We start from the raw sequence: 22,986 nt of genomic DNA on the forward strand, positions 1-22,986 counted from the left end.
CGAAACGGAAAAAGATAAAAAATATAAACTTGTATCGGTATCATAATAACTCTAAGGTTGCTTTAGCAGTAGTTTAAGTATTTAGCTTAAGTTACTAAGAAGATTTCGAAAACAGAATCAAATTATAAGTGGATTTCAGGAAACTATACCAGGATGTAGTAAAAATGTTTTTGCTGTAAAACAGTCAGCAGCTAAGACTTGTAAAAGTAACAGCATTGCAAAACACTTAGACAAAAGAAAAGAAATAATATTAGCAAAACATTATAGGAATAACGTCTACTCTAGACTGTGTGTTTTGTTATGCAATGAAAGAAATTATCTTAATATGTTTGTTTTATTTCACTAATCCATATTAGTCCGATTAACATATCTTCTTCTTCAGTCTCACACTTGTGAAGGTCGTGTTAGCGGCGCCACACAACTACCTACATTCTCCCCTGTCTTCGGCAAGCCTCTACGTCTGGGTGATGTTAAACCCGTAAGGGACTTTACTTGATCGGTCCAGCGAGTAGGGGATCAGCCTCGAGGTCTGATGCCCACCACTCTACCAGTCACCAGATTTTTTACCTGTAACCGTCTGAGTATAAATAAGCACGTTTGTTTCCTTAGCTATCCAGGGAATCCTTAGATTCCTTATATTTTAATTTTACACTCCAAAAGTTTGACGGTCCATACCGGTTTTGGAACACGTGTTGTAAACGTTCTTGAATTTTAAAAAAATGTGATTATTGCTCGATATTATATTTATAACGATAGAACATGTCGAAAACGGAAAATACTAGTCAGAGGAAAACTACTGCCAACCTACGTAAAAAGTGACATGTGATTAAATGTGTAAAAGTTATGTCAATAAAAGACAATACAACATGTGATTACTTTATCTTATTTTTACGAATTAGGATGTCTTACGAAAATAAAGGATCAACTATATTCCTTCGGTTGCTATTTATGCTTTAGTTCTTGTTCTTAGGTATTTTCGATCCAGTATGACGTTTAACTTATTTAGTGATCTTAACTTAATAGCAAATTTATTATAATCGGTTCGATACTTTTTTTTTTTTGGGCGGCGACTCACTCAAACCAACTTGTGAATCAGCTAAATAGATAATGTCTACCCACCCTCTGTTAGTTAAATGGGGGGAGAAATGAATTCAAAGATTTTCTCTTTACTATGACAATACCTGTGTCACCTCTTATATTATGAGTATCATATAGTAAACAAGAGTTCTATAGGGTTCAAGGGAGCGTGAAAAGCATTCTTAATCAACTATCTTATCATTGGTTCTTCAATGATTTTACACAAGAAATGCATCGATTTGTAATAGAATGTGTCCAAGAATGCAAAAATTTACAAGGTGAAACATCGGACGGCGGGAAGCCTGCGCAGTCCGGACAGCTGTTATCTCGTTAGTCGGGCGGCATTGCGGGTGGAGCGGGTGAGGCGAACCCGAACTGGGACAGCGCGCCTGGTTCGCGGTGCGGCCTGGCGCAGCGGCCGCGGCCGGCAGCCGGCAGCCTATTCGCGCGCGCGCCGCAGTGACGCATTGCAGGTATAGGACACCCAATCGGCGCGCGCCGCAACTCTAGACACTCTATGCCACGGTAGCCGCCCGATATAAAACCGACTATCCTTTGCGGATCGGCTCTAATCCCTTGCTGTGCGTCCCGAGACATGGACTTGTATGTTCAAAGAGAGCGACACGAAAAGTTATCTTGAACGAATAAGAGTTTGAACCGGTCATGATAGTGCGGGGATTCGATTGAACGATTACGAACGATTCGCACGGCGCACGGTCGCGAGTTTCCCGGCGCGGCCGTTCGCGCGATAGAGGGCGGCAGTATTCGTTTACCCGTCGGTCTGTGTGGTCGCCTTGCGGCATAGTCTGTGATTTTTTTTAGTGTAGCTCCTGTTAATCCAAGTTAATCGACTATGGTGAGTGTCCTTTCTTCAAAAAAAATACCGGAAGTGTTTTTATAAAAAATATACTACGAATTTTAGGGTATATTTCGGAGCTTTGGTGAATCGGTGTTTATAGTGATGACGGCCTCCATTATTATTGTGATGGCCGTTTTTATACCGCATTGCGGAATGTCTACGTAGCTTCGAGATAAGAAAAGGATATCAACAAAAGCGTTTGGGTATCATCTACCACAAGGAAGTGAAAATGGAATGAGAAAATTGATAATCGTTACCATAGCTCCGTCGCCATAGTTAGGTGTAACCGACGTCGTGACGTTTAACTGGATTGGACTGAATTCAGACAAAGTAGCACGGCTTTTAGGTAGCAAATACTTGAGAAAAAAGTGTTTTACATGTTTTGCACGAGTGTCGCGCCCCAGCGTCGATGATCGATCGCCGGGTGCTCCTGTCAATCGCCCGTTGACTCATCCCTCGCACAAGATCGAATACGCAATTTCTGTAACTAGTTCCGTTACCTTTCTTGTCTTGTACTTATGGTGAAACCTTATCAAGTTAGTTTGGATTCCAATCATGCTAGATAAGTCTGATTTTACCCAATGACGGTAGATTTTTTTAAGAAAAATAAATTGATTCTTTTATTTATTGTGTGATAGTATACTAGGTAAATATTAATGTTTAAAAATTGGCAATAACATATTACAAAAGTAAACCTACATTAAAATTAGTAAGTAAATTAGTACTTTAAAAATTTGGTACTATTAGGCATGTATTTTTTTAAATTTCTTTCTTTTCACAAGATCAGTTTTTTGTCAAATATGTATACAGAGAGGATGTTTGTGGCTCATCTTATTCTCAATAAGTAATTAAGTCAAAGAAGTTCTTAAGTTTTAACTTACTACTCAGTGAAGACTTAAATTGGAGAAACCCTAGAAATCCTAATATGATTGGGTCCAATTATTGAACTGAGTATTTTACATATTTTTTTTCCTATCATAGTAGTAGTTTTATATCACACTATATAATGGGATCATAATCTAAAATGTTAGGCACAATTTTTTATTATTTTTTAGCAATTTTTTTTTTTTGTAATTAATGTAATACATGTACATAAAAGGGGCCAAATAGCTAATATAACTAGTGTTTTTTTTAGTAAAAACATGAGTTTTGTAAGTTCAATTTTGTGGTTTCAACACTGATTTTATTTCTATTCAGGATTCCTATGAATATTCTATAATATGAATGGGCAACTATTGCTTTATCTCAAGAAAAGTTATGTATGCTTTCTTTTTTTATTTGAACATAAATAGGTACTTACTTTCAAAACTTAAACTGCCAAAATTATTTTTTTTTTAAATATGCTATTAGCATGTTCTTATGTTGAGTATGTCAGGTATATTGGACCGTAAACATATCATTTTGGTAAGATGGTATATTGTATACTGCATTATTCATCACAATCTCAAATAGAGTTAATTTATAATAAGGAATAAAGGGTAATTTCAAAAGGATTTAATTTTTTGTTGAATTTATAAATGTATCTAAAGTATCTTTAGCGCATGCACGTAAGTGTTAAATTCTGTAAGGAATAGAGATTTTGTTGTCATGTGGTTTCTTAAAAGGCTATAATTTATCTGATAATTTATTTTAATAATAAAAAAAAAGTGTCAGTACGTGTTTTATGCTAAATTATAGCCCTGATAAAGTTAATATTAGTTGATTGTGTCCATTGAAATAATAAATATTAATATATATTTAATCTATAAGACTAATTGTAATCAGTGAAAGGTAAAACCAGTTCCAATCTGTAGGTATGTGAATTGTGAGCACTTGAAACTTGTAAATTATCTAGTGTTGTATGGCCAAGATAATATTTATTGTAATGCAGCAAATGATATCACAAGGTAATGTCTGCATTGTGACGTGGCCCTAATCAAATAGAAAATTATCTTATCTTTTAAAGACTAAATAACTCATTAGCTTTCAGTGTTTTGCGGGGTACAATACATACACAATGGTTGTTACAGTGGTTTGTACCTATAATAGCAAAATAACATTTTAATTTTATTTAGTATAATACTATAACTAATATTGGACTAAGAAATAATATTTTACTCTGCATGTTACAGGCCGATCAACTAACAGAAGAACAAATCGCTGAATTCAAAGAAGCGTTTTCACTATTCGACAAAGATGGTGATGGCACCATCACCACAAAAGAGTTGGGCACTGTGATGCGATCACTAGGACAGAACCCCACAGAAGCAGAACTACAAGATATGATAAATGAAGTTGATGCTGATGGTGAGTCTCTTCTTGCCCTCTATTTACCAATAACCAATATTTTGAATAGCCACAATGACCAGAGATTCATTCTGATTAATTAAATTTATTTTATGTAAAGTTTTCTGAAATGTTTCTTTTTTCATAATACATAGGTACATATTTTATATTTTGACTTCTAGCGTCTAATAAAGTCCAGCTCAGTAAGAAGCCATTCTGATATCTATAATCGAATTGTTATCGATTACATTGCGGTACATATCTATGCTGTATTAACGCTAGCTTTCCCTATCTTTATCATTCTAATCGTAAAAACGTAAGTGATTACGATTACATCTATTTACCCTTACTTTATAAAATATTAATAGACGCAAATACTTTAAAAAAAAAATCGCGTAGAATTGTAATCCATTTGATGAAGGAAAAAGCAAGAGCTGAATGTTATAATGTAATAGCCGAAACTAAGGCGTTCGATTAGGCCCGTCGTCTCCGTGGCTCGAAATGCGCTTGCAATTAGTTCTAACTGTACTTGTGTCAACGCTCGCGGAAAACTGCGTGTGCCAACAAAGACTGAATTTTTCTCACGTGCAAGTAAAAATTTATTGTTCTCAATTAATTTTAGTACTTGATAAATGCGTTGGCAAAAAGAAATGGTATATTATATTGTGTGATTATGAATGTGTTGAACGATCGTAAAGCGTGATGAATGGCGAAGAAATATGACAGGATCGACAGCTGGCAGCGTTCCCTTCACCCACCCTCCAAAGGCGTTTACAATTACGCAATATCTATGACTAAAAACCAATGATTGCCTATAATAATTGATTATTAATGATGGCAAATGTAATTTTTACGCAATTGTGTAACAAAAGAAACATTTCAAATCAGAAGATTTGTTACAGTTAAATATTTAAATATTACTTAAGTACTTGATATCACATGTTTAGATATCAGTAGTATAATACCTCGAGATGTTCCGCGTTCTTTACGAGATAAATAATAATTAAGAAAGAGGTATATTATTATAACTTGTTGCTCTTTCGATCCTTACTACTACGAATGTTATTCGAGTGTTACAATGATCTCGTTGGTCGCGTATAGACGACCCTGATCTCGTCATCTCTTTACAATATTAATATGCGATTTAAGTATTATTAGCTTTTGTACACACTCACCTGTCGAAAATCTTGGCGCATCTCTTAATAAATTAATATTGGCTAATGTGGATGTCGGGTTCGCCAAAGAAAATGCCGGCGAGTACAACCTATGTACGACGAGGAAAGCTAGGGTTATGGTTTGCGATATATTGTGCTCTAGAGGGTCTTAAGTTTCAACATTCGTAAATATTATACATTGTTGCGACTTAACTGACTACCAATGGATTAGGCCGATTTATTCCCACATTTTAATGTAAATATTTCCGTTGAAATAACCTTGGGCTGCACTTATGAAAATCGAACAAACGTGAGAACCGACAGATGTGTGTATCTAAAGCGATCCTTTTATTTGTTATTGTAAACCGGTGCTGCCGTGAGAGCCGTTTCCTAATAATTAACATGACAATTGCAGTTTTATTAAGCTCATGTAACATAATATCTTCAATGAAACATGGAATTCTCGTACTGCTGTTACGTGTCAGTCATAATAATTGTATTTGGAGGGCAATAATAACAATAATGTAAAGTACAATGTTAATACTCACGGTATTTAGAATTATATCTGCTGCCAAGCAGATTAGTGTGGCGGTCAACAGGAAGGCGTTTGTGATAAACCTTATCCCGTATTTTCCTGTTTTGACTTAACCGTTCATTGGTAAATCCAGAATTTAGTATTAACGATGCGGTTTTTCCACACACCAAAAACTTGTTATCTAACGTGGTGTCCGGACATATTTGTATTAGGGGGCGTCAAGTATTACGTAACGAATTTGGGGGAAGGGGGGGGATCCTTTTGTAAAACGATGCGGGGCGGGGATTAAATTCCGCGTTATTGTTAATATTATTTTCGACCCAGTACTTAACACCTCATAATAGTAACTTTTAGGTATAAAGACTCGCTCGGTTTTACTATACCTTGGTACAGAAAAACGTTACGGCGCGTTACACAGGGAGGGGGTCAATAATCTCCAAAAATTGCGTGACGTAATACTTGAACGCTCCCTTAGTCCTGCATAATCTCTGAATTTCACCATAAGAAAAAATAAACGTCCCCCATAATAATAAAAAATAAGAATTTTAAAAGGATCTGTTTTTTTTTCATGGTACAGTTTCGAAGAGAAACAAAAAACACGCAATAAATCGTTTGCTCGAGAGGTTGCGAAATTTGAAGTCGATGTACGATACTAGGAAGTGCATTGGTCCAGTTAACCGCACTAAATTCCTTTACGAGTGCCTTTTTATCAAGTATTACATTTAGCAAGCTTTTAGCGCATGCTCTCTGTATTAGATCAGTCAGTCCAACAAAACATTACTTTACAATTTACATTAATTATGCCGCCGCTTGGTTACCAATGGCGAGTACTATTATTTTACAGTTAGGTGCCTCTCTCCTTAAAAATAATGGGTAATTATAATGATGATGTCACTACGATAAGGAGTCGTTCACACGTCCGAGTGAGACAGTCGAGCGCTTTGCACTCCTCCGATTCTATTTGTGGAACAATACCGGAAAATTAGCTTCAATGTCCGACACCACGCACATGAAATTCACGTTAAATTTGCAGTATTACTTTATAGCTTGTCTTTCGTAAATTCACCCAAAAATTGGAGTTATGACTTCTCGCCTGAATACACCAACTGTGAAATACACACTCATATATTTAAAGAAATTTTAAAGTGTCTCACTTTCAAGTAAATACCAATTAGATCCATACGGAGAAGATGAGCGGAGAGCCGTCAATTAATAATTATTACGTTAAGATCGATTTGTATCTCGCGTCTCGCTCGACCCATTCACCCTCGCCACAATAGCTCTTTATTGATCTGCTTAGTGACCCGTAGGTATTGTATCCATAGTGAGAGTTGAGGGAAATCACAAGCCGAATATTGCCTCATATTTTCAAAGCAAAACTATCACATGTCCGCAACTTAATTATGCTAAGTATAATTAACGATGCCCTGTTCTAGTCTACATTAATTGTAGTAGTAACAAAGTACGAACCGCTCAACATTACAATAAGGTGTAAATCGGATTAGCGGGTTAAAGAAGCCGCCCGGTATTGATCCAGGCGGTCTACTCTCCATCGATCGCAGTCGTTGCGTAGCATAGTTTCGTTGTCTACTATAATATAGTAATGAACTTAAATTTTCGATATCGTACCGCATCATCGTGGATTCACGGGGTAAAATGATTTGTATTTGTCATCTAGGTAACGGTATAAATCGATAGAAGAAGTAATAGATGTTTTGTTGGCTCGTCGCCATGAGCGCAGCGTCTAAATAGCTGACCCATTGTTGTCCTAATTGCTCGCTCGTCGTCGTTCTTTTCTTTATGGGACGTATTTTTTTAGGAGAAATGTGGTGGTGCCCAGATTGAGCCAACCGTTTTGTCGGACGCTCTTATCTAATTGTATCGTGATAAAACTAAATTGAAACTGGTGAAATTTGCAAATGAATTTGCATATCGTATTGGCGGTGGGCCAGCGGCGGTCACGACAGGCCGTCCGCTAGGAGCAACGCCCCAACAGCTACATGACTGCAAATATCCACTAAGCGGCCGATGAGTACGCGCTGGCGCCCATTACAGCTATTTACATTTTTTGCATTGTTTACTGAACTTGGCGCAAACACAGATGTTAGGGTATATGCATAGTTACTCCCCTGCCTTTTTTGTGGTGTCATATGATCTCAGGTGCTTCATCTTAGCGTAATGCGATATTGAACGCGGCCAGACCATTAGCTGGCATATGGCGTTTGCTCGGTTATTACGCACTCTGTGAAGAATGCGTATTTATCGCAAAGCCTCCGCCTCTGACGCCATTTTGAATCACGCGTCCTTGTCAGGCTTCTTCGATTTGCCGTGTTGTTATCGAACATTCACTGATTGCTCACCAAGGCCTCTCGAACTGATTAGTTATAATTACTTTTATGGAATCCTCTTCGTCAATATAATATCCGGTAAGTACAAAATACGAAACTTAATTAATATTTACTTACTTTATTACAAATGCTTAATACCAAGGTCCTTTATGGTATGGACTAGATGTTAGTCATGATGCTACGCTTACGTAATTCTACTTGAATGTACCCGTATATGATATTATTAGTATTATGATACGATCACGGGTCGGCCAATCAATGCAGGAAGTATTCGATTTTTCAATCGAACCTGTATAAAAACAAAAATGCGACGCTCAAAGAAGTCACTTTAATATAAGATTTTAGTCAAAGAAATATGCTTAAAAAATGTTGTTCGTCGTGGGTCGAGTTCAAGGCAACGAAATACTGCCTTTTGTTCCGTGAACAATACGCAGTCGGAAAATGGCTCATAAAAATACTATAAAACTAGTCGCCTCTATAAATAGAGAAATGTACAAAGTCAATTTATTTTACTCACGAAATCAGTTTGATCGTAGGCTCTGGAATTGATTGTTTATGACAGTTTGTCGTAGTTTACGGAAACGTCGGCAGACGCTTTTACTGAGAGATCGTTAGGAATGCTTTCTGCATTCTCGAATGCTCTGGTCACGTGCCTGTTATAAATAGTATCTCGCGCCCCGTAAAGGTTAGCGCATAATTATCACCTCCAAACTTAACTCGTACTTGTTTTTTAAAAGTCTGAGGATATCTTTTCGTTGGCTAATAAACAAATAATCGTAATTATCTCAGAACGAAAATATAACTAGCTGCCGTCCTCGATTTCGGGTTCTTGACTTGATTCGTGGGATATAATGTCAATAGGTGCATCGAGATTCGAGAGAGACTTTGCGGTTTAGTTTCATATAAATTAATAAAATTTAAAAGTAAAATCCCTTGTAGTAGCGGTATAATTGTCTGCAACCATGATTTCCACGTTGATAATAATCTATTTGTTTTTATCAAAAACTAAGTTCCCTTTAATTCGGCCTTCAGCTTCGTTACGAGATCACCTTGCTAACTTTAATATTACTTTGATCTTGGACAGGCCATGGTCACAAAGTTAAAATTCAAAATTACATTACTGCTACTAAACGTATACGTTTATAAGTATAGGTTCATGTTAGTTACCTATATGAATAATTGAATTAAGATTTTATGAATACCCTTAATAGTTCAGGCCAGAATAATGGAGCTGCTACTTTGATCAGTTTTGTTCGCCTCAAAATACACGACGTGCACCTGTGGCGTTTGTTCTTCATGTGTAATCCATTCGATTCTCGTGACTTAGCCATACATGTAAACAGATATTGTTTTCGTGTGTGTATTTTGAGTTACTGACGTCATCTCAATTACCTGGACGTTTCTAGCTGGGACAGACTTTGTCAAATGTCTTTTTATCTTTAATCGTTAGATTTCCTTATCAAAGAACTATGTTTTCGTTAATTAATTATAATAATGATTTCAGGAATTCACGCCGTCCCCATAGTTCAGTCGTATTTTATTTAATTATTATGCGACACATACATTTAAATATCCTTGAACTCTTTTTTTTTTCATATTAAAAAGTTCTTAATACCTACCGAAACAAACTTAACAACAAAACCAGTACTTAAATTTATAATAAAGCATTATGAGACAATCGAATTCAGCCTCGTTAGCGAAGCTGAGTTTGTGCATTTTTTTTTTACGTGATTAATCAACTCACACTCGTACGAACGCACGTGTTAGACCCTAAAACCTACGTGAGCGTGTCGGCCTCATATAATATAAGGATAAATCATAGCCTACACGTTGCTCCGAACTACAATATATATTAATGTTAAAAGCTGTTCGGGAGGACGAACAGATGTAAAACTAATCGGACCCTCTCGCATTCCAGGTAATGGAACGATAGACTTTCCCGAATTCCTGACGATGATGGCGCGGAAGATGAAGGACACGGACAGCGAGGAGGAGATCCGCGAAGCGTTCCGCGTCTTCGACAAGGACGGAAACGGGTTCATCTCGGCCGCCGAGCTGCGCCACGTCATGACCAACCTCGGCGAGAAGCTCACCGACGAGGAGGTCGACGAGATGATCCGCGAGGCCGACATCGACGGCGACGGACAGGTCAATTACGAAGGTGCGCGCTCCTCTCTCTCAGACCGCGTCTCTTAAGCTGAACGACGACCGACACAGATTTGTCTGTTTGCAGACTTCCGTGCGCTCGCGCAAATGATATTCGCGCGCGGCGACGGCGGCCGCTAGAGCCTCTTGTCGTTTGCGTCCGTCGCTAACGGCAAAGGGCTCGCTGTGATCTCTCTTTTACCGACCGCCGATCAATGGTTTGCTGCTCGTTCTGTTCTCGTATGTTCCTTCTAGTGTCGCCTCTTGTCTCTTCGATTTCTCTCGTTCAGACTTCAGAGTGCATCGTATCTATCTCACACGATTCAATTTTATCGACCGACGTAAACTTTCCGCTTTCCACCCGACGACCCCGCCTCCTCTCGATGTGCCCCGTAGCCCCCTTCCGTCCCTTCCTTCGGGCGGATGAGTGTTGTGTCGCCGCATGTCGACCCGTGCCCCCTCCCGAAGAAATACCACGAGCAGCAAACGTCCCTCGGATCGCCATCAGGCGTTACGCGTCGTCCGAGGGTGGTATTTCACGGTCCCCCGAAACTTATTAACGTGTGTTCTCTCGTTTTCAGAATTCGTCACCATGATGACGTCGAAGTGAGCCGGCGGCTAGTGTGTGTGTAAAAGAATAAAAATACACTTTTGTTTCATGACACACAATATTAACATCGTATTGGACCTGCATTTCTCTAGTGTTTGCGATAAATTAAATATTGTCATCGTTTCAGTTTAATGGTATAATTGTATAGCGGCGAGGACTAGACTTAAAGTATTCCGTTAATTTAACTATGCTAAGGAGACAAGAGTGTGGGTGTGTGCGTGCCTCCGTGTCGCGGCGCTAGCGTCCGCACCTTTTAATGTATTTTTTTTAGTATGAGATATTTATAATTACGTGAGATAAATTTGCAAACCCAACAAGTCGGGCGTCGGCCGGTCCTCGCCGGCGGATCCCTTTCGCCTCCATCCTCGTCTCGCGTCGAGGTCTTTTATATTTATTAATAAACTGTGTTGTAGTCCAAATTAATTATGTAAGTCATTATAAATTAATAGCGTTAAAAGATATATTCTGCGTCGACTCGTCGGCGCTTCCCGTATAAATGTAATTAATAATAATTATCTTATAATTGTAAATTGACTAGTTTCACTATTCATCTCTCGCATCTGTGTAAAGTCGTCGTATTTACGGTATTTATAAAGAGGTAAAAGTTTACTCGAAGCTTAATAATCGTTAATCTAACATAAATAGTGGAACTACGAGTCGGGGCGAAGGCCCGGCCGCCGCCCGGTCGCTTCGGAAGCTGTAAATGTCTTGATAAATATTATATTTCTATTGTGGAACTAAATAATTGTATCGAAATTTGACGAATCCACTCTGTTGTTGAATTACATTTAATTCATTCTGTTATTCAATTTTACAAAAGACATACTGAAAATAAATGTTTCTTCATTTTTAGGTCAATAAGCATTCGTGTTTTATTCGTCTCCCAAGCTTTATTCATTTAAATGTTTCATTTCCCACTTGAGCCCGCCGTGTTCGTCAGGAAAGTGGCCAGAGTGCGAGTGGGCCGACCTGAACAGATAATACACACGATTTCAATACGCTCTCGTTGCCGTCATCTTTATCAAATCTCAAATGATTAATAAAATGTGTCACCTGTCATCCGTAACGGGTCCAGGTAAGGAGGCGCGCGCGCATGAGCCAACTTGCTGACGCCCGTGATGTCCAGGTGCATCCAATCGGCACAAACGAAATTCTAAACAGAATTATTATTATTAAACTAATGATAAAACTCGACCTGCCATTTCGGTTCGATAGAAGAGCGTACCTTGAGGAAAGCCGCGCCGACGCAAGGCGAAGCCGGACACGAGCCGCGGTTTTTGAGATCCACTGCGGGGTCCGCTGGAATAATAATTGGTGTATTTATAAGGCACACTCACAAGATGTAGACAAAATATTTACATCATTAGATAATAAATATGCACGACATACAGACACACATTTTTTTAAACGATATCACTGGAATTAACAAAGCATGATTGCCCGTAAAACATCCGATACAATTTTAATATATTAAAAAGGTTTAGTTTTAAAATAATACACTGTTATTTCAATGCACTTATATTGTGCATAAGGCTCGAGTGTCAGTGACCAATTTTATAATTTTAATGGTAAAATTGTATACTTTGGTCCGCAGTATGTTTATTACATGAACTACGCAATGAGTATTGTTATGATATAGGTACACGCATAAATTGTATGTACATATATTAATTAACACTAATTATTATATAATGTATATTTTATTTCTACGAAAGTAGTGTTATTGTACCTAATCATCATTGCAGCGTATGAAAGAAACATTAATTTTGTTTGTTTCTGTTTACTGATGCTGTACTGTTTTCGTGGAATGCGCTTGCTTTGTGACATTGTTATCAAGTACATATTTAGTTATATAATAATGACTAGACTAGGAAACCGAAAATATTGAGGTAGAAGTATTGAATCCCGGTTCACTTAGAACAAAGCATGAGGAATTGATCGTGATAATGGAATAATTAACAATGATTTTTACATCATCTAGTTAGTTATTTAAAGTTTATTTTCTTAACGATTTCAGTACACATTTGAGAATCAATGTCTTCAATGGGTCTGTAAGTTATCCTTTTAGGTACTCGCCTCCGCACACAGATGTTGCACCCGATGAGAGCATGATTACTTTATACTTAAGTCCTTCACATAAGCAACAAACACGCCATAGACTAATTTTTTAAGTTATACTTCTTTTGGCGAAGTCACAAAAAACCGACACCCGCACACCGTCACAAAAAGCCGACACCCTGAAGTTAGCATAATCAACATTTTAAAATAAAAAATGTAAATTTCTTTAATTGTGTAGAAATTATTTTTGTGTGATATTTAAATAAACTTAATTTAACTAGATAATACGTTATAATAAAACTTTCAATGTATTAAATACCTTTTTTCTACAAACGTAGAATAAGGGGAAAGATAAAAATTTTAAAAAGATTTTTATCCTGTTACGCCAAAGAAGTAAGCTATAACTACTAACGCGAGTACATAAGTACACACACATGTTTTTTAATTCCTCCAATTTTGTTTATGTGATAATTAAATGCTTATTTTCTTCAATTGGTCCTTTCTTTTTTAATATTGTTACTTATTTTCTTACTTATTTTAGGTTTTGTTTGGTTTTCCAAGTTATAAGCTGGTTTTTTTCTTCAAATGCTAAATTTTTTTCAAGAGCCAGATTAAGCATCCGTCGTCAATTTTTACCTCTCGGGCCAAAGCCGGGGTTGCCTATGATGTTCTCTTCGCCAGGAGGTCTACATCCTATTCTTTCATTGAAATCAAATTTTCTTTGATCTTTCTTTGATCAAATTTGGTTTTGATTTAATTAAATAAATTTAATTGCTATTATTTATTTATGTCCGATGTTAAATGGGATCTGGCGGATTAGTCAAGATGCCTTTACAGTAGTGTATGTAGAAAGTCGAAAACAAAATAAGTATGAATATTTGTCGATACGAACTGTCATTTCACATGCCTGCTGTTATAGGCGAATGCTACACGCTCGATATTTATCGTGATATTTGGATCGTGATCCAAAATTACGACGTGTAGTACATGCGTATCACGATCCGTGATACGGATCGCTGGATTTCTAGAAATCTAAAAATCCACGATCCGTATCAATTATCGTCGATAAATATCGAGCGTCTAGTCTCTGCTCGATATTTATCGCGTCAGTATTTATTCTGCCAGCGATGGAAGAGGACGCGCATATATGGAGGCGGAATAATATAGAGAAACGTCGGATAAATTTAAAATTATGTCAAATAGTTGTAAATTTATAATAATACATAACTTTAATCCGGTAAAAAGCGTTTTTCTTTTAATAATATAGAGAATTCATACTTGTATTAGAAACATTACCTATAAGTATAGGCTGATTTACACGTATTAAGTTGCCAAGTCTTAACTAAATTTTAAGTAACCGTTTACACGTAAAAATACTAAATAATTAGTTAAACTCATTTATTCGCTCAAGATGGACGACCACAGAACAAAATATTATAGGATTTTCTCTTCCTGATTGGGGATTTACTGTATTGTATGCTCCAATACATGATTGTGAAGGTTCTGGGGACTCAACGTAATACGTATTTGAAGAAGGCGAAGGAGTAAAACGGCTACTATTATTCATTGGGGAAGGGGTTCTACTACTATTCATTAATTGTTGTATACGCATATCGGACAAATAGTTTTGGATATGTTTTTGAGCTTCCAGCGCCGAAAGCAAAAGCATAGCTTTGCAATGACTCCGCCAGCTTATGCTTTTCACTTAAATTTAACTAAATTTTGCCTGTCCAAACGTGTCAAGTGATTAGCCACGCCCACCAACTTAACCGAAAAATAGACAAAATTCTATTCTACCTTGTTTAGTTGCAACTAAATTTTAACTTGCAACTTCTTACTAAATTCACTGTTTACACGGGTTAAGTTACTTAAAATTAAGTTAATATTTAGTAAATTTTTAGTCAACTTAATACGTGTAAATCGGACATATGGGACACCTCAAATGCAAACTAGGCAAACTACAGAAAATAATTTAAAAAATAACAGATTTGAAACGATCTGGTGCTGCAGCGGAAAATGTTTACAATTCAAAGTCTTGGATATTGATAAAAAAAAAAAAAAAAAAAAAAATCTTTATTTTTCTCCACAATCTTACATTGATATTAACTAAATATTAAGAAACAGACATATTGTCGCAAGGAAACATTATAAGATTGTGAGAGACTGGTGACTGAACTAAGCAGGGCTTGTATCTCAGACCACCAGCCTCTCCCCACATGGTGTAAAAAGTAACCAGTAACAAGAGTAAATTATTAATAAGGACATTTTACAGATGTAACATGGAGAAAAGAGGTACCTAATTAAAATATGTAGGTGTGCAATCGCGCCGATATAACATCCGTGCTAATTATTATATATATTATTAAATATCTATATATATTAGTACTTAGATAAATATATATATATATTAGTACTTAGATAAATAGATAACAGTACATAAATAAGTATAAAAATAAATAGTAAATCAAAAATAAGCTATAAATTGTAAGTTAGACCATTGGTTGGATTAAGTTTTCAGTCTCATCATAGTTGAGACCTTGTATGTAGGCAGTGACCTTCTTTTTACAACTGAAGGATAAGAGTAAGTGAATATTCAGCTTGCGATTTAGTTTGTTGTAAATAAAAGGGCCGAGGTAACAGTAGAAGCGGTGGGAAAAGGCAGTGTAGAGAGAAGGAAGGTGAACAGGGGGTGGGCGGCGAGCAGATCGAGAGGAAGAAGGACTAGGTTTATGTTCGTGATGCTGTTTGAGGGCTGTGTTTAGGATGAACAGTTGACGTACAGTAAGTATCTGAGCTTCCTGATAGAGGGTGAAAGTAGGGAAAAGAATGGGTTTGAATAAGCAAACTTTTAGAAGAGCCCTCTGGGCACGTTCCAGGGACAGCAGATGGGTTTTGGCTGCACCACCCCAAGTGGTGATAGCATATAATAAAACAGATTGACATAATGCTAAATACATCATTCTGACTATATGAGGCTCGGCAACATGACGAATTTTCTTAAAGATAAACATGAGTTTGCGGACTCTACCACACATATTCATAAGATGGGCCTGAAACGTGAGTCGACTATCTAGTGTGATGCCAAGATACTTAACCGTACAACCTCTCTTCAATGTAGCGCAAGAGCATGGAACAGAAGGAACAGAAGAATGTGTATGGGCAGTTAAGGAATACGGGATTAAGGCTATGGGAGGAGTATATATGGAGAAGGTAAGATAGCAAGTTTTCTCTATATTAAGAGTTAATAAATTTTGGCGCAGCCAACACGAAACGATATCAAATCCGGTCTGTGCATAAGAGAAAGCTTCCCTCCAGCTTTTTGCAGAGAAAACAAGAGCAGTATCGTCGGCGTAAGAGACCAATTTGCAATTAGGTATTTTCAGGGAACACAGATCATTCATGTACACTAGGAACAGCGTAGGACCAAGAATGCTGCCCTGGGGGACTCCGAATTCCACTGGAAGGTAAGAGCTGACATGGCCATCTACCACTACACATTGACTCCGACCGCTGAGGTAACTTTTAAATAAGGAAAGTTGAACTCCTCTCACTCCAAGCGCTTCCAGTTTCTGTAGAAGGATTTGGGCCGAGACAGTGTCGAATGCCTTCGCGAGGTCTAAGAATATGCCCAGACACTTCCTATGGCTGTCCAAGTTCCTAACTATGTGATCGGTTAATTCATGGATGGCATCCGATGAAGATCTTTTAGCTCTGAAACCGAATTGGTTCGGAGAAAGTAATTGTTTATCTTCCAGATAACTAACGAGACGTTTGTTTATTAGGCGTTCAAGGATCTTGGACAGTGCTGACAGAATAGAGATGGGGCGATAGTTGTCGACACTGCCACGGTTGCCGGATTTGAAAATGGGATGCACTATTGCCTTTTTAAAAGCGGATGGGAAGATTCCCGTACGCATACTTAAGTTACATACATGGGCGATTGGTGTAGCTAATATTTTAAGGTTGCGTTTAAGTATGGCAGACGTGATGTTGTCCCAACCTGCAGCACAGCTTTCTTTCAAGGAATTTATAGTGATTTCGACTTCTTCAATAGAAGTGTCGAGCATGACGAATGATTGGAGAGGAAAAGGAGGATTTGGCCGTAATGGAGGTGGAGAGTCGTGTTGATGATTGGATTGTATATTTAAGGCAAGCGATTTTCCGATACCCACAAAGTGAGAGTTAACATGGTTTGTTGAGTCTTTTGGATTCGCTCTACATTTTAGGAGGTCACTTGGTCTATCATGTTTTTTATTAAGATTACTAACGTCTTTTATAGCTGTCCAAAGTTTTTTGGTGTTAGTTCCTGCATTTAGTAGTAGACCTTTTTCATAATTCTTTTTTAATTTCTTCAGTAGACTATTACAGAAGTTCCGGTATCTGTAGTATGTTTTACGCAGAATATCATTTTCAGGTTGCTTTTTTAGTTTGTAATGCATTCTATCTCTATTACGTATACATTTAAGTAAGCCTGGGGTCATCCATGGCTTGATGATTTTAGTGCGGTGAGAGCGAGTCATTACGGAGGTGTGCATAGAGATAACTGATTGAAGAATTTCTATCAAATTGTTGGTTGCTTCTTCACAGTCAGTGTTATTGAGAACAGATGAAAAATCTGTATTCAGGAGAGACTGTGAGAGGCTATCATGATCCACTTTTTTGATAGATCGAGTAGGAGCAGAGTAGCGTTTCTTTATATCTAAGGACATTACTACTGAACTATGATCAGTGATTGAAGAATTGATGACAAGAGTAAGAGCAGTCAGAGGTGATTTAAGAATACCGTGATCAAGACACGTAGAAGAAGGAAAACGAGTAGGGAAGGTATGAGTTGGGAGAAGCCCATGGTAAACCAACATGTTGAGATAATCTTCAGCTTCTTGGTTAAGATTCTCTGGAGTAATATCAATATTTATGTCACCTAATATTATTATATTTTTGAAACTTTTAAGAGATTCTAGCAAGGTATTTAGAGAGTTAATAAAGTTCGTTTTATTTTTGAAAGCACTTGGTCGATAAATACCTAAAATTGCAGTATCAGTATTAAGTTTAATTAAGAGAACGCTGGCTTCTGCTACAGAGGGTTCTTCAATTGAGATGCCTGTAATACAATTTTTATAGTAAACCAGGACTCCGTCATTTTTATTAACTGGGTTACAGGAAGAGATGCTGGAGAAACCTTTTATGGTTGGTATTACCGGGTTGCTTTCTAGAAAACATTCAGTGAGAATGATAATATCCGGGATAGTATGAAAATTTGTAAGTAAAATTTCAAAGTTCGCGAAATTTGCCGATAAGCTCCGAATATTTTGCGTTATAATATTTAGGACTTTATTATGTTTAGGTAAATAGTTTCGGACTTCATGTGGATCACAGCAATGGCTTGAAGCAACCGATAGATTATCGATGTTGTTTAATAATTGTCTATTATTACGATCGAATTTTGAAGCCTTGAGTAACTAAAAGTAACCAATTTGCTAGCACAATACAGTTATTAAATGGGAATAGCAGTGTAAGGTCAATGAGTGCAAGCACAGGTTTACTAAACTTAAGGATATATGCACGCATTGGAATTAGAGTACAATTTAAATAGTATATATCAGTGAGATAGTCATAGATTATGTATAAGAGAAAAGTGTCTACAATATTTGTGTGTGAATAAAGAGGTATGAAATTAATTACGTGAGTAACAACTCTAGAATAATATTTGAAAATTGAGCCTAAGGAACCAAATACTATCAGTAATGCTAAATTATATAGGTATATTATATGAGGAAATATAAAATATAATATAATACATATGTAAAGGCGCGTCGGCACTATAGCACAGTTACAAACAATGATTTTACCTAGTACTAATATCATAGTAATCAAAAAACTAAATCTAATCATAAACAAAGACGGAAATACGTCGCAAGGATCTAGTTTTTTGGCTGGGGGCCAACCAGCTGACTTTCATTAGTAACAACAATGAGTTTGGTGTGGTCTGCCTGCCTCAGCAGCACTCGGCCTCCGGAAGTCCAGCAATACTTATATTTTTCCGTCTTGGCGTATTCTCGAGCTAGATAGTATAGGCGGCGTGCCTGTGCCGTCAGATGCTCGGCGATGTAAATCGGATGTTGCGGACCACCGACGATGGTGGAGTTGAGTTTGTTACTGCCTCTGTTATGTTCTTTGAAAGCCTTCAGAATTCTTCCCCTCGTAATAACTGAATTCAGGGTGCATACCAGAGTGATACTATCAGACTTTGACGGGACACGGCGGATATCAAATATCTCAGACAACGAGACTTCCACCGATATCTCCTTGAAAAGCCGAGTGACAACAGATATCTGCTCATCCTGAGACAGAGTTCTGTTTGCCAGCCGGATGTTACGAATTTCCAGGGAGCTCAGCCTAGAACGACGGTCCATATCCTCTGTTGTGTCTTCAACCTTAGATACACGCTCAAGGAAAGATTGTGTTTGTTTTTGATGTGAACTCAATTGTAACAGCAAGTCATCATACTTTTGCGACAAAAATTCTATAGATTTTTCTGTTTCACTCTGCGAAGCCAGAATTTCTGTGTTTTGTCGCACAACATCCTGCACGTACGTTTTTATTTCTGACAATTTCTCATCAGTTTCCTGTCGCCACATATTAATCGTGTTTAAGAATTTATCGATTTTTGACTCTTCCGAAACTCCACCACATTCGCACCGCCTTCGCTTCGAACGTTGAGTAATGTTGTCATCAATAGTGCTAGTATCACTTAAGTTTAAGTTTGGAGCGGAGCCATACTGTACATCTTGTTTACATGGACTTCTAATCATTTTGTGATCGCAAACAGAAGAAGCTATATTGATGTATATCAGCATATACTGATAATAATAATAATAATAATGGCAACGCAAGCTTTCTTAATATTGTTACTCATATTGTAACACGAAATGTACGAGTGTACTCAATGAAATTTACCGTCGTACTGACGCGATCCGTATCGAGTGTGTAGTATACTAAAAAAATACAAGATAAATATCACGATAAATATCACGATAATTATCGAGCGTGTAGCATTCGCCATATATGCGGCCGAAGGCATTAATTTTGTTTTTTGTGAGTTTTCGATACAATGCAACTAAATGCTGGAACAAACTGCCACCACCAGGATCCGGAGATTTAACTGTTTTTAAATAGTTTTATTTTAACTGTTTAAATTTTTGTTTTGTTCAGTGTACATATCTGTCACTCCAAGATAGTATGGGTGATGGGTCCACTGAATATCAGTGTTGCTGGTGACAGCAACCTAAACCTGACTTGGACCATTTTTTGACTAAAGGGATTGTGTTTGTATATTTCTTTTATAAAATACTTAGTTTTCACGTACTAGACTTCTTCTACTACGGCTTCTTAAACTGACCTAACTACTCTTTACGTATACCTTGGATGTCGCGCCCGTAGTAGGCCCAGAGCGGCAGCCTCCAAGGGCGATCTCCTGTCTCTGCGCCGGCGCCTCTGAGTCCGCTCCACGCCGAGTCGCTGTTGCTGAAGCACCCGAAGGCGCCGCCACCCGTCGCCAGGGCTACGCCCTCTGAAAATAACTATACTCGTTACCGGCTACTTCAGGTATGAAAACGTAACTTCGCCGAGTTGGTAGCACTGACGTGTGAGAGCGGCCACGTCCAAGACCAGGGCAGGCTTGAGCAGGGTCTGACCGTACACCAACGCGTCTGCTAGCAAAAGGCGACCCTCCATGTCCGTATCCTCGATCTGAAACCGAGGCCGTTTCAGATTTAACGCGCGATTACTATATGTGTCATTCGTATAGTTAAGTTACGAGGCCCACCTGCACGCGAGTCCCGTTGAGGACCGTGACCACGTCGCCCACTTTTAGGCATTGCCCGCTCACCATGTTCTCGCACAAAGGAATTATTGCGCTCACGTTTATCGCCGCCTGCACCCACGAGCATACGATGGCACGATGGGCATACCAACCGTGAAAACAAGTTCATATGAATGTTGAATGAGCTTTACTAATAACAGAAAACAAAACATCTCGCTGCATAATATTTAGATACTAAATAAAAACGATACCTTAGCTAGAGCTAACGCCCGCAGAGCGGCCAGCACGACGGCGGCTCCCGACATGCACCCGCGACCCTCGGACATCTGCGTCCGAGACTTTAGGCACAAGCCGCCGCTGCGAATGGTTTAATTCGGTTGGTGTTCGTGAAAAATAACGGGAAACGATCGAATCGGGGCGGTACCTGTCAAAAGTGACGCCGGTGGCGGCGAGCAGCACGGGCGGGCCGTGAGCGTCGGCCTCGGGCCGGTAATGGCACTCCAGCAACAAAGGCGGCTCGCAGGAGCCCCGAGCCACGCTCAGGAACGTTTCCATGCGCTGAGCCTCCGCCCACTTGCGCTCGCGCACCAAAACCTGCACGCCCAGTGGACACAGCACGTCCAGCGCCTCCTACGCACAAATATATTCCCGTTTTCCACAAGGGAACGGTTCCCGCGCCCGACTGGGAGACGAATCGATACCTGCGCCAGGCCGGCGGGCGTCATGACGTTGGCGGGCATGTCGCAGAGGTACCGCGCCCAATTCTGTGACTCGCCCAGCACCACGCCCGACGACCACTCTCCCCGATCGCCTCCCAATGCAGACAGGCGGACCTCGCTCTTCCGGCCCACGGTGGACTTGAACTCTTGGAAACTGAAAGTTAAAGGTAAAGTCGTCGCTAGAGTCGACTGACGTCATTGTTTGCGGTCCGTGGCTACTAACGTCCAAGCGGCGAGATGAGCGGCCTCCGCGGCGGCGCGCGGGTGTCCGGCCACATCCACGGCGATGTCGATCACTCCACGCGAACGCAGACACGACACTCCCGCACCCACGCCCACACGTACGTTTTCCTGCGTGTGCACACCGCCTTTTACTCGTCCGATTCCGACTTCGAATACACCCTTGTTGGGTTCGAAATTGAAATCATAGGGTTACCTTCCCCTCGTCCAGGCTTTCCTGTGTATCGTGAGGAGGATCGCGCGGTCCAAGAGAGGCGAGGGCCACGGTACCACCGTCTGCCACCACGTCCGTCACCACAAATGATTTGCCCAGCCTCAGCTCGCACGATAACCTTAAACATGATTACAACTACAATTACATTCTACGCTACTCGGAAATCACGCTACGCACTCAACACTTTTGTGAGGTCATGGAAAATTTTCTTTAACATTTTACAGGTAAAGAGATGTTTTTTGTTGATACTTGATAGTAAAATAATATGGTTAGTCCTTTAATTTTAGTCTGTAGTTCAGACTCCGAACCGTAACCCAAGAGATAGAAAAATATTTAGAGACAAAAGATTCCAACAAATAATTCTTTTAGAATAATTCTAACTCATTTAAGTGTTTGCACAGCTTTCCCCCACTCTTCTGATTGATTTCCTCAGCAGCAGGTGTTAAAGAGAATTTTTCACCTTCTTCATACACTCCAAGCACCACACCCTTCTGGAATATGTTACAAGAAAAATAAAGTTATCCTCTTAATCTAGAATTTAGTGATCTTCTTTAAAAAATATCTTTTCAATAAACCAAAATACATATTTCAAAACAAATAACCTACTCTTGATGGTGGTCCAGAAGCAGAGGTCTTATCTGTTTTTGGTTTTTCTTCATTTTTATTACAAGCTGGTGCTTCTAATGTTCCACTATAACTCCTCAAAACCGTTCTAGCAAAATTTGCCTCAATACATAATAATCTTACACTCAAAAATAATTTGGTAAATGCCATTATAAAACAACAATTCTAAACAACATTCTATGTATAACAAGCCAACTAGATTGTGGGTAAAAATTTAAAAGTAGAAATAACATAAAAGGTTTAAATTCTAATATATTTTTTTACTATTTCATTTTTAATTAATTTGTAGAAGTATTAGGGTTACAAAAAATTTCAA

The 22,986-nt window shown here is 38.6% G+C and overlaps 2 protein-coding genes and 1 long non-coding RNA gene across 4 annotated transcripts; 1 reads left to right on the forward strand and 2 right to left on the reverse strand.

Annotated features, from left to right (window-relative positions):
* Positions 1 to 321: 321 nt before the first annotated feature.
* On the reverse strand, positions 322 to 1,497 carry LOC125062250. Its single transcript, XR_007119210.1, has 2 exons — positions 1,353 to 1,497; positions 322 to 567 (listed from the first exon to the last, which is right to left on the reverse strand). It is a non-coding gene; the product is annotated as an uncharacterized LOC125062250 (long non-coding RNA).
* A 283-nt stretch (positions 1,498 to 1,780) lies between these two features.
* Positions 1,781 to 11,855, forward strand: LOC125062239 (calmodulin). 2 transcript variants are annotated; one of them, XM_047668033.1, is made up of 4 exons: positions 1,781 to 1,933; positions 4,048 to 4,222; positions 10,157 to 10,399; positions 10,965 to 11,855. In XM_047668033.1, exons 1-4 carry the CDS (start codon positions 1,931 to 1,933, stop codon positions 10,991 to 10,993), a joined length of 450 nt encoding a protein of 149 aa, XP_047523989.1. In that variant the 5' UTR covers positions 1,781 to 1,930; the 3' UTR covers positions 10,994 to 11,855. The 2 variants fall into 2 exon arrangements, with proteins under 2 accessions (XP_047523989.1, XP_047523980.1); XM_047668024.1 differs by lacking the exon at positions 1,781 to 1,933 and adding an exon at positions 3,848 to 3,947.
* LOC125062152 (cytosol aminopeptidase-like) lies at positions 11,045 to 22,976 on the reverse strand. The gene is made up of 13 exons (XM_047667794.1): positions 22,653 to 22,976; positions 22,428 to 22,537; positions 22,029 to 22,164; positions 21,816 to 21,943; positions 21,575 to 21,746; positions 21,298 to 21,503; positions 21,125 to 21,230; positions 20,877 to 20,984; positions 20,695 to 20,800; positions 20,472 to 20,621; positions 12,219 to 12,292; positions 12,047 to 12,146; positions 11,045 to 11,962 (listed from the first exon to the last, which is right to left on the reverse strand). Exons 1-13 carry the CDS (start codon positions 22,818 to 22,820, stop codon positions 11,901 to 11,903), a joined length of 1,626 nt encoding a protein of 541 aa, XP_047523750.1. The 5' UTR covers positions 22,821 to 22,976; the 3' UTR covers positions 11,045 to 11,900.
* Positions 22,977 to 22,986: the final 10 nt, after the last annotated feature.

Source organism: Pieris napi, chromosome 2, assembly GCF_905475465.1.
Source record: "Pieris napi chromosome 2, ilPieNapi1.2, whole genome shotgun sequence".
NCBI lineage: Eukaryota > Metazoa > Arthropoda > Insecta > Lepidoptera > Pieridae > Pieris > Pieris napi.